At 38.2% G+C, this 18039-nt stretch overlaps 1 protein-coding gene across 25 annotated transcripts in view; it reads right to left on the reverse strand.

The window, feature by feature from the left end:
- PDLIM5 (PDZ and LIM domain 5) overlaps nt 1-18039 on the reverse strand; it is a 196262-nt gene that overhangs the window by 12887 nt on the left and 165336 nt on the right. For 24 of the 25 annotated variants that reach the window (XR_003093179.1, XR_003093180.1, XM_025199487.1 and 21 more), the window contains one exon: nt 3750-3918. Coding sequence is in view for 23 of the 25 variants with exons in the window: in XM_025199487.1 (XP_025055272.1) it covers nt 3750-3918 (169 nt within the window). In the remaining 2 variants the exon portion in view is untranslated. Of the gene's footprint in view, nt 1-1019; nt 1101-3749; nt 3919-18039 lie in introns of all 25 variants that reach the window. The other variant, XM_025199505.1, reaches the window with a different exon arrangement.

An 18039-nucleotide genomic window follows, 5' to 3' on the forward strand; every position in this document is an offset into this window, starting at 1 on the left:
CTAACTTGATACCCTTCAGCCTCTGTACAAGCACCTTTTTACATCAATGCCCTTTCAGTTATGTACAGATCAAACAATACAAGTCCTTATGTACAACAAAATGTGCTCTTCTCACAGTGTCAGCACAGGCTAATTTAACGGATTCATTAGGACAGGACTGACACTGAGGCAGTTCTCCTAGCTACAGTAGGATCATGTTTCTAGTCATCTGTACCAAAATGACAGGCTTGAATAGCTGCAAAGCGGAATGAAAGTACTCTAGTAAAGGGAAGGGAAGGACTTTTTACAGCATCTTTTACATTTAGCTCCCCACAACTTACAGTTTTGACATTTTGAGGCTAGTTTTTCAAGACAGCATGTTGGACTACCGGTGAACAGGAAATGGTACAACACTGTATCTAAGCACTTTTACTTTCCAACACTCCCAAGTCAAATGTGGTAGCAATATCTCCTAGGATCAAAGTTGCATGCTTACACTCACATGCTCACAAACGTGCAACTGCTTAAATTGTGCAAATGCTTAAACGTGTAAGCCTGAGTCAAAAACTTAATCACATCCACAATTTCAAGAAGCAATCACATTCAGCTAAGTTGCCACGTGGACTGTATCATGATACCAAACCAAGAATGCAACTTAGTGGTAGGGAAATTGGAAATATCTATATCTTCTCACTAGGTAAAAAACACTTCATATTTAACTACATGGAGCACTTAAAAAAAAAAAAAAAAAAGAAAAAAAAGAAAAAAAGCAGGTTAGGACAATTTTCTCCTTTTGCAGTCACAGGCAAACTCTATGACATGCAATTTTTATATAAGAAAAACTGCATTTCTAATATTTACCTGCTGCACCATTAAAATAATTCAACTCCATGAAGATATCTTAAAAATAAATCATCTATCATACACACCCATACACAGAACTACATTCCTAATAGAGAACCTGGGAACACAAATTTGGGTTTCAAAGTGCCAGCCAGTTCCATATTTCAGCATTCAGAGACTTAATGAGTTTCACAAACCTTTAGGAACTATCAGTTACCAGTCTCTCAGATCCTCATTACAGATATTTCATAGAACACAGTTTGACTTTGGTTTCAGTGCTGCCACCAAAAGAAAGAAAAGTGAAGTAAAGCGAAACTCTAGGAAAACCTTGAAGCCTTTAGATTATTAGCATATGAATAATTAAGGCTATATTAAAAAGTTGCAAGATATGTTTAAGAAATTTTTCTTTGGCTCAACAGGCCTGGGTTATTCTACGCCTTAGTGTAAAGTAACCAACTCTACCGTGCATTTTGGCTGCAAAACAGGTGTACAATAGAATGTCACTTGATCCTGCTCCTACCTTTTCATAGGTAATACTACCATTAAGGGCATGAACTGTAATTATGCTAAAACTTGAACTCCAGAACCTAGTCTTGTCTTCCAAACCACTGCTGTATATAAGTAGCAAGCCGATTTAGTACATTGATTAATGTACTGTCAGTTGATCATAAAATGAAATCATCCTTGTTTTTAATAACTGCGCTTGCATTTACAATAACCTATGGAAAGAACTGGGATAATTTGAAACAATATAAAAATAGACTACTGAAAGGCAGATAAATCATCATCTGAGACACTATTCTCTTTACATGCATAACAAGTAGACTTCTTTTAGAAAAGAAGCAACAGTAATCTCAAAATTGAATATGGTATGCAAATTTTACTGCAGCTGTCATTTTTATTTGTGTTCAAAAGGTTGTTCAATCCAATATTATAGGCACAAATTATCCTATAAGAGTTTATAAGATTTATGTAGGAAATAGTTAGAATTAATGGGAAAACAAATCAGCATGCAGGTCCTCTAGCATTTCTAAGTGTTCATTAAAGATATGCCAGCAATTCTAGAACAAATGACAGAATTGTAGGTACTGTTAGTCAGGACATCACACTTTTTTAACATATGGAACACATACTCCCCTGTTCACAATTAGGCAGCTCCCCTCCCACTTCATGAGTGATAAAAAGCATCTATGTAGTAACAATAATTGCTGATTTTACGGAAATGTGTGTGCATGTGTGCGCGCATGCATGTGATTTAGAGCCTAGGCCTCCTGATCATACATCAGAGCCTCACTCAGTTAGATGCTGCAAACACAAAGAAAGACAGTGCCTCCACCAAAAAGCTCACAATCTAGAGTAATAAAGGGAGCAAATATTTAGTATGTTTAGATCCATTTAAAGTTTACATTGGAATGACTGCATGGCTACATTTGGAATTTAGATCACACCATCAATACCTTGATATTTAATTGAAATAACAGAAAATTTAAATTAAATCTTTCCAATATATCTTCTCACAGATCACTTACCAATTAGAAGTCTAAAGTTAACTTAATGTTAATTGACCTGATAGGGAACTATCATAATGAAAATCTAATGAAGGCAAAAAAAGCTAAGTTCAATTCAGCTGTGTATATCATGTGGCTACAGAGTTGGCTCAGCTTGTATGACTTGAATTGCAAACCATGGCTGCTATGCTGTAATAAGTTTGATTGCTTACTATGTTTGGAGATGTTAATGCATGTAATATGTGTATGGTAATTTTTACGAAAAGTGAATCTTAAGAAAAGTTTCCAATTCTGATCAAGGTGGCTTGTTTTCTCAACTGCAGGGAAAAATTATGGTGCATTTCCAATTTCATTCTCTTTTATAGTTGAAAAAGGTTAATAAACATTACAGAACACAAAAGGAAATGTTACCATAATTAATTTTGTTATGAGTTTATGAACCTGAACAATCCAGGTATGCCATGTCTGCTTTTCTCTATTTTTATACTTTAAACAATTTGACCATGAGAACAAAAGATGATTCAAGAATATATTTCCAAACTACAACAAAGCTGTGAGGAGATGCATCTCTTCCCAAATGACAGGGAACTAAGCATCTGGAATGATCACCCAGTCATAAAATGCACTCACAATCCCTTTGATGTGCAGTCCAAGAACTACTTGTCAGAAGCCACTGGCTATGCTGTATACCCAGGACACCCTTTCTTTTGGAATTTCTGATGAAACAAGGAGAGCACTGTTGCACAATGGGATGTATTTAGCCCAATCTCAGTCACAGAATATTTATCTAATTTAACTTCAGTCAACTTTTAAACTTTTTTAGGTAAGTCAAAATCATGACACTAACACCCAAAGTATGAAGACCAACCTTGGATGATGATGGGATGGATACTGAGATCAGGCATGTCAGGATAAAAAGTTGTAATACAGAGTTAGCTATGATTAAAACTGTTCTTTTTTTTTTTTAATGTATGATCGGGACTAGAAGATTTCCTCCTTTATTTTCACTTACCCACTCATGCTTAAACTATACTTTGTTATTGCTTATATGATTTCCGTATTATCTATTTGCCTTTCTGTCTATTAACTCCTGAGTGACTGGACTGGAAATTGTGATTTAGTCAAAGCTGGCTTAGTTATTTTAGGTTTTATTTTTGTTGCCTCCTGGACAACACTTCCATTCATTAAAACAGGTTCTAAAATTGCTCATGACTACTGAGAGTGAATAGTGGTCTCCTACATTTGCTACCTCTATTACCAGTTTCAGACTCAGTCTGTTAGGTGAATCTTGCATGAAAATGGTGTGCTGTTTTAATGAAATGGAGCCTTAATGCATATTACTAAGTAATAATAAACAACGGAACAAAGCTATTCTTTCAAAATGATTTTAGCATAAGATGTTCATTGATGGATACAAACCTAATGACTTGATCACACTGGGCACACATTGGGGTACGCTTTCCTGCTGGAATATGCTCTGCTCTTTGAATTAAAGTGTCCTGCTCTGTTCGCTGAGGTTGCATTAAAGACTTGGTACTTGCTGCAGCTGCTCCAGATGGTGCAATACTGTTTGATGTCCATCCTTGTGCTGGAAAATAATGTACAAAAATATCTCATTAGCCTCAATGGAAGTAGAGTCATAAGTATGTTCAGTGCTTGGTTAATGTACATGTAGGCTGTTTACAGACGTAAAAAAGAAAACAGCACTTTACTTTAAACTCTGTGTGCTCCTGCACCAAAGCCTAGCATATGACCAGAAGAGGTACTGTGTTAGTTAGACCCGGCTCACCCAATGTCTGTGTACACCAAGTACTTTAGTGAGGCTTTTTTGGTGCTTTTAGCTAATAGGCAGTCGAATCAACTTTAGATCAGAGCCAAAAAGTGCTGCTGATGTGCCTGATCTATGTAGACACTGCAGAACCAGGTCAACTAATGTGGTGTTTCCTCCAGTAAAGAGCGTTTTTTTTTTTAACATCTGTAAGCAACCATAAATTATATGTAGTATATAAATTATTCAGGAAGAAGAGCAATATGGTACAATGATTTGAGATTTACATTTCCACCCAACATGGCTGATAACTGTCCACTGAAAGCATGCCAAAAGCCCCCTACATATCTTCTGCAATTTCTGCAAAAAGGCAATAAATGGTTTTCGGTCAACTGGGAGAAAGGACTATACAGAAATGGATATAAAAAAGAACAAAGATGACAGACCATGCAGCACAATGATTTCACCATGCTTTGGATGGGTTAGGCTAAAATGAACACTGCAAATACATCAACAGTAACAAAACAGTTTGAAAGATCCTGGAAGTGTGTTACTGAATATAACGAGCTTCTGCATTATCAAGTTGGAGTAAGAAAGTATGTACTGAAAATATGTAAAGACTTTAAAAGTATTATATTATAAAAAATAACATTTCCAAAGGAAATCATCTTGGATAATTGGAGAATTACCAACCTGTCACATGCCTCCCTCCCCCACCCCCAAAGTCCCAACCCTTTCACTAAAATGTGGAAATATTTTGCATGATTTAAAGTTAAATAATGTGCATGGGTTTCTTTTCATTTGTCTTCTAGTTTCTGAGGTTTTAAGAACATCTAGGACAAATTTTAAGACTTCTTACGAAAGCAGAAGGGTTAAGAACCACATGCACACACAATATTTAATACAAAATATTGGACTTAAAGAGAATAGTGAGAGTTGACAATACTTAATTCATTCTCTCCTGTCCCGCACATCACTTTCTGAATAAGATAGCAGAAAGTTGCCACCACTTCGCCAATGTAATTTTCTGCCTCCTTTGCACAACAAAGGCGGCAATCTGCACACCTAATGACTGGGAATGTGCTAGATGCTTAGAGAGAGATGGAATATAGCATTATCTGTAGGCTCAAGCCTACCTTCAGATTCAGAAAAATAGTCCTGAGGAGTTCTCTGGAACTAGGCCCCTGGCTGATGTTACACTTAATATATGATTACTCTGTTAATCAAAACTTAACTAGTAACATTCAGGCAATTAACAGCACCACAAAAAGGGAAATATGTAATAATTTTGGGGCTATTTCCATGGTGCCTTAAATTGAACATGTGGCAGGGTTAAGCCCAGCCAGGGTTACCCACCATCTCAGTGTGGTTCCCATCAGCCAACAATTAGCTGAACATCGGTTGGATTGGGACTACACCACGGCTGATGGAGCACCAGTGGCGGACTGTCCATAATGCTTGCAACTTGCTGATGCAGGGAGAGCTGGGATTATGATCCCAGGTTCCCCCCTGCACTGGCAAGTAGCACGCAACTGGGATCTGATCCTTGATCCAAAAGAGCATGTCCTACCAGCACATGTGGCATGCCAGGAAGTGCCACCACTGATAGCAGGGATCAGATCCCATTGGGCACCTATACGCAGCAGCGAGGCGGCTCTGACGCACTGCAATTGAAATGCATCGGGGCAGACTCAATTAATCAAGTCTGCTGGAACGTGGTAATTACCGTACTCCAGCAACCTCCAGCATCTCTTGCATCAGCATCCCCATGTTTAAAAATGGCAGCGGGGGCACTTTATCTAAACCTCATTCACTGAGCTTTAGATAAAGTGCCCCTGCCACCATTTTTAAGCGCGGGGACACTAATACATGAGACGCTCCAGGTGCTTTAGTTAGAGCAGTTCTTTGCGTCACTCTAATTAAAGCACCCGCTCCCCTCCCCCTGGGAACACGTGTATAAACGCCCATTGTGCCTTTAAATGAATGTCTGTCAGCGGCCTTAATTATTTTCAAGTCTTTAGTACTTTCTTCAGGCAACATCGATCAATGTGATCTGGGACTTGTTCCATCAGGTGGTTAGATAGTGAATCTGAAGTTTGGTTTAATTATTTGAAATATGTTGAATTATTTGGTAAGGAACTCTACAGACTAGGTCTCCCAAGAGACTCGATAATCTCAATCAAATGAAATAACCAGTTCTTTAGGGTTTGTCTATATTAGTAAATAGGCTACAGCAGATGTTCTTAAAATGAAAAAGGATTGCCCACACAGAGGCAGTGCAGAGGAGCTACTGTGCATAAATCCACACACTTATTTTGCAATAGATTCCCATATAGACAAACCTTTAATCTCATTTTTCTCATCAATGGAATGAAAAAACAACTTTACGCATTCCTGAATAACTAGTCACTGAAATAGAAAATAAGTTTTCAAAATGGTCTAAAAATGCATGTTTTATTACTTTAAAGAAATTAAAAGGCTGCATTAATTAAATCAAGTAAGAACAAACATGAAAAGTACATTATAAAGCCATATCCACTAGTCACCCAATATGATTTGCTAAACTGTTTTCTGTTGTAAGAATACTTAGAAGCAAAGAGAATCAATTCCTAGAATTTGAAGTAAAAGTGAGAGGAGGGAGGAACCAATTACCAGTGGGGGCACATTGCTCACAGGAGGGCCACTCTCTGTCCAATCTCTCAGTCCTGATCCTCAAGGGAAACTTACACAACACTTCCCAGAGACGAGCCTATGAGCTCCATTTCATCAACCTACTGGATACTAGAGATCATGGACTAAACATAGACACTGGATTTTTGATACATTATAATCTGCCTGGCAACTGACTCCCCAGCCCAGCCCCTGGCTTCTTTACTTTTCATTCCATCCAGGAAGAGCACACACCAACTGCTGCAGCTTCCTTAGCCTGACGAAGGGTTCTTGAACCCGAAAGCTTGCTTAATAACTATTCTCCAACTATTTGGGTTAGTCTAATAAAAGATATCAAATTCACCCAAGGAACCTTGTCTGCCTATGTCCTTAGACCAACACGGCTATAACCTACACCCCTGCAAGAGGGAGGAACGACACTTTAGAGTCGGAGAACTGCATCATCCAGCAATGACATGAACCTGGCCTACTTCGGCATTGCTTAACCAGTCTCAGGAATTTACACCAGAATTCAGTTGATAAATTATCAGAAGGAATCCTGTACATTTATCTAAGCAATCACTTTTGAGAGCTCTAGAAGTTATATTGCCCATGTATGTCTATGTATTAAAAACTTCAAATTTAGATGCTTCATTGCTTTTGCTCTCAATAGTATGAAAACACACATTCAGAGGTGTGAGATGACCACTTTGAAGTTGTTAACAAATCACTCAAACACTACACAACCATGACTCAGGCTCATATACCAAAGGACATTCACAGCTATACACCTTGAGCAAGAGTGCAGTAGGCCAAAAAAGTCAACTTTCTTCCCCCTACCCCTTGCATAGATGTAGCCTAAAATACCAAATACCAGTGCCATATAAAATAGATGTGCTTCACACAGAAGAGGAAATCATGATTAATAGGTCTTAATAAAGACGTAGGATTTTTTTTTTTGTCAGTCACTTTAATTTCACTACCACTGAGAAGCACCAGTATATGGAGAAGCTTTTGATCACTCTGTATTAAGCTTCCTCAAGTGCTTCCCTCTTGGTTTTCTTAGCTATGGATTCTTTAGCCCTTTTATATCCTAGACTAGCCTAACAAATCAGTATGACATTGGAAACAGAATTTTTCTTGCCAACCTGTTAGAGAGAGAAGGAGAGGGAGAGAGTGAGTGAGCGAGCTCTTTCTTTCTTATTCCAGGCAGTAGTGGGCTTCAAATTTGTCCCCAAATAGTCGATGGGGATTGAAGTGAAAATTTGAACAGGACTACAGAAAAAACAAGTATTGGCATATTGTATACAGATATCAGTCATTTCTTACTTATTTAATCAGATAGCTATGTCCAACCAACTATATTTAAAAAAGGAAAGGAGACCTAAATAAAGGCTTTCAACTATACTTCCATAATGATCTGTGCTACAGGCTGTCATCCAAGACTCTCCAAGGGCATCCTACAATTTCCCAAAAGTTTTACATTTAAGTGTTTCCTAACTTTTAATCCCTTGCTGAGGACTTTTACCTGGAAACATTGTGGGAAGCCAAGTCTAGGTTTAAAGCAACAAAGCACGCTTATTTCTTTGGTTCTGATGAAGCCTAGATATAGAATCCTGCAATGATTTAGTCAAAGAGAAAAGGAGACAAAGAGCTGGGTTTAAAACTAACAGTTTACTGAGAAGAAAAATCAAAGCAAGAAAACTGGAATATGAAACACAAAGAAGATACTGTTGCTAAAGGAAGGAGCAAACAAACAACTTTCTGTTTCACTCCCTTTCTGGCTATTATTAAATGCACCTTAGTAACACACAAGCTGTGGCAAGGTATGTTTTTGGAAGTAGTTACTCTCCAATTTTAGGAATCTGTGTATGAGAGAGAGAGCTACGAACTGACAAAAAGTAGTACAAGATCAGACATGGGGAAAAAAATAAATCATTACTGGCTTTGGGTTCTAGCTTTAGTGAAGCAGTACTCAGCCCTATTAGCTGGAGAGCCACTCAAGCATGAGTTAAGTGAAAGAGTGATACCCTGAGATCTGTACTGTATGCATGTATGTATCTATTGTAGTTATTTATATTTGCATTGTGAAGATAAAGTGCCCTGACACAAGGTCATTGCATGTGGATGTAGTTTTGTCAAGACATTTTAATGCGACTAATTTCTGCAGTCCTTGGATCTCTCTGATAATCTCCTCTCATATTCTACAACAACTTTGAGACAAAAAGGGAGGGTTTTTCCTTTCTCTGACCTGGTAGACAGGCATGCTAAGCAAACCTCTAGACTGCAAGAACTGCATGTAGTTTTACAGTCAAAAGGTGGTGACCACTATTTGCCTCTTTAGGTGGCAAATGGCTCTCACTTATGTGAAAACACACTGTGATACCACAGTGATATTACAAGAAAGCTGAACAGAAGTAGTACTAACTCTAAAAGGGAGGTAACGCGATCTGCTCCACTGAACAAAAAACTATGCACACATTCGAGAGATAAAGGAATACACCCAAAATAGAAATCTTTTTTCGGTACTGGTGCTTTTGTACCACAACTTTTACTTGTTATTAATCAATAATGTGGCTTCATTACCTACTTTGCTTTCTCCCTCCCCATCTGAAGAACAATGCAATGAAATGTCACACACATTTTCTAATCAGCTGTAAAGCTGGACAAAACAAGAAGAGCCAGGGCACTTGGACATAAGGCTGACAACATTTTGGATCCTTTCTAGCCTCTTGAGGCAGTAACAGTGTACCCATTAGTCAGCTTTTTCACATGAGGGGATTATTGTTTTTTGTGTAGAATGCAATTAGAGCAAGAGCAGGACAGATGACAGTTGGCGATTTTTTTTTTAACAATGCAGTATCTTTAACAAAAATTACTTCTTACTCCTTGATCAGTTGAACCTTCAGTACTGTTGGGAATTGGCTATCTTGAGAAAGCTAACCCCGAGGCACTTAGTTCGACCAAGTCACTTTTTCTATTATGTTCATCTCAGATTATTAATGCCAGTGGAGACTGTACATGAGGGCAGAGAAAAGACAGGTGTGAGAGTTGGGGGGGTGGGGGAGAGGGGGATAAAGGAGGGAGGCGAATGAGGGGGAGAAGGGGGATGGAGACTTACTGGAAATATAAAAGAAAAATATTTTGATTAATGACGCTTTCCATTTCTCTCCTCATATCTTGCCTTCTAATTTTCAGGTACCAGCTAGGGAGAAGACACACGCACACTAAAATCTAATCTCTTTGAACACTGTTTCTTTCACAAATCAAATTCCAGCACAGCTTCTGATATACCGCTAATGGATGTTTGAGTTACCTGTTGAATACCAATGCCAATTCAAACACATTTGTTAACTCTGTTTTCCTTGTGTATTTAAGAGAAGCCATTTGATTTGATATGTTAAACTTCATGCACTAGCACAAACATCTCTTGACTTTATCTTACTGCCCTGAATAGTAATTAGGAGTCTTTTAAGGGGTATGAAGTAAACTTTAAAATTTATAAAGGATCAGAAGCAGGATTTTTACATATAAAAGGAAATCAATAAAAAATATGGTAGGTCATAGCCAAGTTATTTAAATCTTTGAAGGAGAGAAATATTTTTATTTCTAAAGAGTACCATCAATTCTGGCAGCAGTTATTGTTTGAAAATAATCTTAAATTAACCAGAATCTTTAATATACAGACAAAAAGTTCACTTAAAGTAAAATATAATACAAAGTAGAACACTTCCTTGTTCAAGCCATAATCCAAACAAAAGAAATGGAGGCATACAAAGCAAAAGCAGTTGCTCTGTTCTTTATTTTTCAGCAAGGTGAGAGGAAGAGAAAGAACAGCAGCCTGGTTCCATTGAAAGTAATAGCAAAATATCCTTTGGGCATCAATAAGAGTAGGATTTGGCTTCTAGCTATAATACAAGTTGAAAAACTAATATTTTATCTTGAATCCAGCAATGCCAAATCCTAGTCTTCCCCCAAAGGAATCTGCAGGGATGCAGAGTCCCTGCCAGCAGGTCCTATCGCAGGATCAAGGCCTAAGTATAATGTTTTAAGGGAATTTCAAATTATAGTTCAGAAATTCCCATCACTCTTTCAGTGTCTAGTACTTTTCGTCTCTCCCTGTGGAGTGGATATCTAATGATAGGAGAACTTCTACCTGAGGATGCAAACTAAGACAGAAAAAAAAATTGCTTTCCCACTCAAAATCACTGGAAAGTCAAATCTAATAATACTGTACCTTGGTAAATATTCCAATATGTGAAAGTGTTATGTTTTACTTTCCTTTATCTAACAGAAAGAAAATTTAAAGTGTTCAATTTGTATTACAAAGAACCTTATTTGGAGCCAGGTCCAAAAACTTGGTACAGACCCTTTGAACTCACTCATCTCAAGAATTTCACAAAAATTATGCAAAATGTGTGCGTCAGCCTAATACTTTTTCAAAGATTTCAAACTCTCTTTTTGGCCCTAGAGATCACCTTTCAATACACTGTCATACACTTTTATAAAATCTCTTAAGACAAAGGTACGTATTCTGATTGTTCCCATCTTTTCTCAATTGACACACTGAAAATGTGATGCACAACAGACCAGTTTTCCCAAAATGCACACTGATATTCCCCCTACTAGCTCCACTGTAAAAAGAGCTGTGTATAAAAGCATAGGAATTATAGGCTATAATAAAGAAAGGGATGCCATAACAGACCATGCATTCATATGCTCTCCCCCTTTGCTAAATTGGGCATCTGGCTACCTTCTTCCGCTTTTCTGGAATGTTTTCAAACAGAATTGGTCTATGAAGCCTTTAACATTCTCATTAATAGTTTCTATATTGAAAACCAATTACATTTCTAGAGAGCTTACTTAAATACCTAGAACCTGGGCACTTGATTCTCAAATTAAATGTAGGGCCCTGTCGGTAGTATATAATGTATCTATGTATTGTACTCTCTGTTCCTGTCCTCTCAAAATGTCCCTATCACAGTTTATACGCTCACTTCCCCCATCAGAACAGTCAGGCGATGAATTCTTTAAGACAGTGACTGCACTCCTAAGCATACATAAAAAGTGAAAAGAAAGTTTCAAGAAAGAAAAGAGATAGACTAGAATAATGGAGGTTAAACAGAGAGATGAATGTATTTTGCCTACTCAAAAGCTCCTTGAAAGTTGCCAAAAGGAGTGAGACAGGGTAGTTGAGTACTCGGTTGAGGGTTTGGCTAGGTGCACGTCTTTGCTCACAGACCTATTAAAAGATCCGAGTGCAAAGGAGAAAAGAAGCATCTCAGCCAAACCATGGCTGCCTCCCAAGGTACTTGACTACCTTAACACAGCGATTTTAACGGCTTCACCTAATTTCTTTCAAATGGATGAGACTGCAGTAACTTTCATCTGTAATATGGAAGGATCATAAATCCCTCTGTATAATACTCAATGCCCTGGATGCAGCGCATGCAGGGATCCAGCTACCCTCATGACTTGGAGAAGATCTGTTGGACTGTATTTCATATTTCTAAAGGTTTTTCTTTCCCTTCACTGGTATTTTTACTAAACCATAATTGGAGTTCTTTATTCTCATTGTGGGGGATAGCCTTTCTAAAATGAAAAACACTGCATACTAGGTTATGTTTGGCCCTTACTATTTACTTTCATTACTTTCACAAAACCCCTTGGCATGACTAGTTTAATATTTAACTGGGTTTGAAGCAAGGTAAAGAACTGACTTTTTCTTTCTTAAAATCCCAATGTGACTTCGCCCTTGTTATTCTAACAATAGCATGTTCCAATGCTAAACACATGGATGACTACAAACACTAGTGAAAGATTTCTAAGACAAAGGGGAAAAGGCGGATATGTAGCGTTGCCAAAGTCACTTTGACAGAGGTTCTCTGGTGCATAGCAACAATACAACAGTCTGAACTGTTTAACGCTCACTTAAACATAACATCAGACTTCACGTAATATCTATAAATAACAATGCTACTTTAACTGGTGGGAGTGCCAGGATTACATTTTAAAGTGTTGTAATCCAATGATTTATTTCCTACTATCAAACTACCAAATGATAAATGGAGAATATAAAAGTTCATATGTACAATTATCCAAGTCCTGTTAACATATGGTACAGTAAGAACTCTTTCAGTTCCTTTCCCTCCAACCCAAACAGATGGCCGGATAAAGCAAAGTGTCTGCTGCTTACTTGTTATGGTAAATGTAGACAACACCCTACCCTTACGAGCCCTGCATGAAATTGCACAGGCTAAAAGGACGGAACGTCAAGATATTCAAGAGGAAAAAAAGGCTCTCTTTGGTTCATGCAAAATTTGTAGGCTGTAATCAAAGCTAAAAAAACCCCCCACTGATGAAAGGCAGAACAGGAAGGATTAAACCATTATCATTTCTTCAAATGACTAAGAATGCTGGTATGCGCACCATGAAAAATCAGAACAGGTGCAACTGAGGCCCAATTTCAAGAACCTCTGCAACTTCAGGGGGTTAGTTTCCTGCGTTAGCGACTAGTCTTTCAACTCTAAGAAGTTAGATTAAATTGGCTGTAAAGTATCTTAATTAAAATGAGCCTGGTGGTTTTGGCTGGGTTCAGCTCGTCTCCCTGTGATTTCTTACATCATATACCATCACAAATTTGGCACACCTGGTATCGGTTTTACTGAAAATGGGCCCCGGAATGAAAGACAGCACAGAGACTGCCATACTCCCCTGCACAATGGAGACCAGTTCTGTTTTTCTACAGCACTAAAACCCACTTTGCTCTTTCATGCAGAGAAGTTTTGTTTTCTAGTGTGCTCAGCTTATATTTTTGATCTTACGAGCTAAATGACTATGCCAGTGTGACAACATTAATATAGTGTTATTTAGAACATTATTATGTCTAAGCAATTACAATGCATGCAACATCTCTTTTTTATTATGCTGATTAATGAAGTTGAATAGTGATAAGGGTAATATTTTACAAATGTATTTCTTTTAATATAAACACTGGTTATAATATTCTAATGCATAGCACCTTGTGCATGCATACACCTTAAACAAGTGTAATACAAATACCATTTTGACATGTTGTAAATGACTGCATACGGTGTAAGGGGAGAATTAGGCCTATTAATTAGTAATCCTCACCAGCTCTGTGATATTATTCAAATTTTAAATAAACCACAGGAAGTGAATTTGATTTTCAAAATCACACGTGGAAAAGTGGGTAGGCATTTAGGCAACTCATGTTCCAACTCATACAATTTCAACACAAAGTGCAAATAAGGTATTTGTGTTTGAGTTGCAATAGAGATGCATTGCTTCCATTTGAACGTGCATGCAAGATAAGCTCAACCATGGATGATTTCACCCTTTCTCCCCACCAATACCATGTCATAAGTAACTTGTCAAAGGTCACAGCAGATTAGTAGTGTTTCTGTTCAGGTGTTTTAATGAAGCACACTAGACTATGCTGTCTCCGGTAAGCGCTTTGTACATTTTTGTGATGCATTCCACAATATTCAAGCTTTCTAAATACATATTGCTTCTTGTCATGTTGGAGAGTTATAATTTCATACTGCAAGTAAATAGCTTAATTTTGAATGGCTGACACTTGCAAATTATATGACTCTGCCTGCACCATGGATTTTGCTTGGCCAAGTCCAGGTTTGTAGTAAGTTAACTTTTAAAGGAATACATTCTTGCGGTTTGCTGGCACATGATAGTATAAACATTTAGATTAAGAGGGTGGAGAAAAAGTCCACAAACCAGGAAGCATTGGTGCTTTGGCCTGTCAGTCATCCCACTCTATGCATAACTGGTTGGACAAGGCTTTATATGTATTTTAACTAAAGACTAATGTTACACAATGGGCAGTTTCAATTAACTTATTTTCATGCATGTAAAGAGCAGGAACTGTTGGATACAAAGACTCACTTAGCAGAGTTATCCCCAGGCCCTTTTCCCAATTCATTGTGCAGTTCTCACTGTGCACAGGAGATTAATCCCTTTTAATTAAGTGCACCATTAACCATAACTTCCTGTTCCACAAGGGGAGTGGAGAGAGATGAAGTGAACTGATTTGTCACGCTTATAAGTACAGAACCGTATAAACATAGCAGGGGCTAATGGTGTGGTAGATTATATTTTCCAGCCTAAAACATTTCTAAAAACTGTAAGCCATTTGGTTAGCTACAGGTCTAGAAAGGCTGTAGCATTAATAGACATGACAATGGAGAAAAATACAAGAGGAAAGAAGACAAGTCACCATGGTTGATTGCTGTATGGCTCTTAAGCAAAAATAACCTTGCTCCAAGGATCAATAGTTGCATCATGATATCCCTTGGGCTCTCATCAGTAAGGACTGAACCCAGGTTCTCTAGATCTGTCCCTGTATTGTAGGAGTTAATAGCAAAACTCCCATGGACCTCAAAGACAGGATTTTTCCTCGGGATTCTTAGCCAAAAGGCTATCATTCATTTAAACCTCTACATGTGGTACAGTTGTTAAAAGGGGGAAGAGAGTCACTGTGTTAACATGGGTTATGGTGTCACTCATAGAACAGAAGGTCACATCATGGCTATAGGCTAGTTAAAATTTTCTCCTGTACTAGAAATTCTGCCTAAAGATGCCAAGGGAACAAGCAAGAAGCAGCAAAAAAATCACAGAACATCTATGGTAAGAACAATTCCATATACAGAAAGTTTATGCTTAAAAATATGCAAAGACAACTGCAAGAAATAAAATAATTTTTCAGACAAAGGCCTCTGGGGATCAGTTCTTCTACACTTAAAGCTAACTTCCAAAGTACTCTCTTTGCTGAACAGAGCATGTGCTTAACACATGTTGCTGGCTCAGGATTAGGCAACTGACAGTTGTGGCTATTGAAGAATATGCTGACATTCCAATCTTGCTTCTATTGAAAAGGGATTGTATAACTTAGTAGCAAGCTGAAAAATAAGATGGGAATAAGATACGGTACAAATGGGGAAAACTAAATGAACACACTCTGGTAGCTGTTCATTTAGCATTATAAACTTGGGAACTGTCTTTTGAACATTACATCATAAACTTTCTGTATACCATTCTATTACACAACCACAAAGTCTAGGAAGCCAGAGGGCTGTTGATTAAAATGAAATGGTCTTTCCCCAGAGGAAAAATTGATTTTTATCACCTGCAGCTGTACCACCTCACTTCAGGCTCTGATCTTGTCTGAGCCCTCAAACAAAGCAGAATTGTGCCTGCTTGGATGAGAGGCCACAGGAAGGCCACTTTAATTCAAGGGGTGGCCTGCTTCCTTCTGAGTCAGCACCAACAGTGAACTCTACTAAGTTCTGTGCATGTTGTGTGCGAGAGAGAACTTTTGTAAGAAATGCAGATGAAAGTCCTGACCATTTATGATGACTGAGCATCCCACTACACCTTCCGATGGATTAGTTTGTGCCCTGGCCAAAATCCAATTAGAGTAACTAAGAGTACTGGATAATTCTACCTTCTTACACTGTTCCAGCAGTTCCAATTTGATACAGTACTAGTCTTGTTTCCTTTCAGGATGCTATGGAGTGTAACTGTGTGTTGTGAAACAGCTGCTACATGTCACCAAACAAGTAGCTGCATGTCAGTGGTGCACAAAAGCAATTTCTGTGCATGCAGAATATGGAATTGTAATGCACTTTGGGATTCTTCAGAAATGAATGGTGTTACATAAATGTAAGCGAACATTTAGCTACTGAATGGGACAAAAAAACCCAATACACAGCAATGGAGTAAGGATTTTGATGAGCAATTGCTTTACAGCTTGACTCTTATCTAAAAGTGTCTCCCTTTGGTGGGCATGGGAAAAATTAAAAGCTCATCAGTTAGAACTTATATCAGTGCTTATTCAACCTAACAGTAGCTACTATTTTATTTACTGCCTCAGCAAAAATAGTTGCAAGTAAATAGAACAAAAGAACAGTTATTTACCTTACCTGACTTAGTATAGCATTGTATATGCAACAATAAACTCTGCTGAGCCACCTTATTGGCACTTCACTAAGGTGGCTACACTCCTTTTAGTTTGGATGTGGACAAAGCATGTATGCTTTAAGTGGATGTGACATGACTCAGTATAACCCTACCTCATGCTATAAGTGAGTGATGTAGAGATACTGTCCTGTCTTGTAAATAGACTGCACAGAATTCCCATACAGATTTCAGGAATCAACATGATCTTCAAAGAGGCAGCAGATGCTGCCTGAACTTTTATGGGATGAGCTTCATTGTGGTTAATGCACTGCCCTTACACAGCTGGTGGCCCACAAAGAAAACCTCCGAGAAGATATAGCCTGACTTTTAACCTACTCCCTGCAAAGGCCAGACAGTCTAAACAAGTAAAGTTTAGCTTCTTCCAAGGCGGAGACAGACTTGGGAAGAAAAATGGGGAAATTAGTAAGTTTATCAACATTCAAGTCCAGAAAAACCTTCCTGAGATTTTCAGGATGAGGAGGGGCTTTCAAGGGAGCTCAGAAATCTTACCTATAACTTGAATGGGAGTACTTGTTGAAGCTACAGTAGGATCGGTGAGCGTGCCGAAGTAGAGGATGATGGTGAGAGTTCAACTTTATTTATAGTCACTATGAGACTGTTCTGCACAGAGACATTGTGAGGTTCAGTGCTCTAAATATCTGCATTACAGAAGCTGACATCAGAGTAATAGGTACTGAGGTTTGCAGCACTGTGGAGTCAGAAACCAAGGAAGTATGTATGTACCGTGGTTTCAGACAGTACATGGTGCATACCTGGTGACTAGCTGGTGCTGAGGCACCAGCAGGACCTGACCTGGGCCGTAAACTATTCATTATCTGATGTAAAGGCATATTTCCTCATCATATAAATTGCATTCTTTCACAACCCTTTTTCATGAGTGGGCAGAGATCTTGATTGCTCTGTCATACCTGACAGTAAAAGGGTTTAATCTGATTAAGAATAAACACAGGAGGTGAGTGTAAAACTGCAACTGACACACATGACAGGCAAAGATCAATATTCAAGTTTGACTGGAGTTTTGTTCTCAGGACCTGAAGTGGCTTTTGTTGAATTTTCTAAAAGAAAACCTTGAGGTGGACTTCCATCCCTTTGTATCCTCTGTGGAAGCTATACCATATCAAACATCTAACAGATATATATGCTTTGCTAGTGAAAAAGAGGCACTTACAGACCGTGACAGAATTTTTTGATGAATGGTAGAGACATGGCCAGGGTAGAGTTTTGGCAACTAGATAGCAGGGGAGGAAGAGGAATTAGTACCCACTTCATTCTCTC

The sequence above is a fragment of the Alligator sinensis genome, unplaced genomic scaffold, assembly GCF_000455745.1.
Source record: "Alligator sinensis unplaced genomic scaffold, ASM45574v1 scaffold194_1, whole genome shotgun sequence".
NCBI classification, from domain to species: domain Eukaryota; kingdom Metazoa; phylum Chordata; order Crocodylia; family Alligatoridae; genus Alligator; species Alligator sinensis.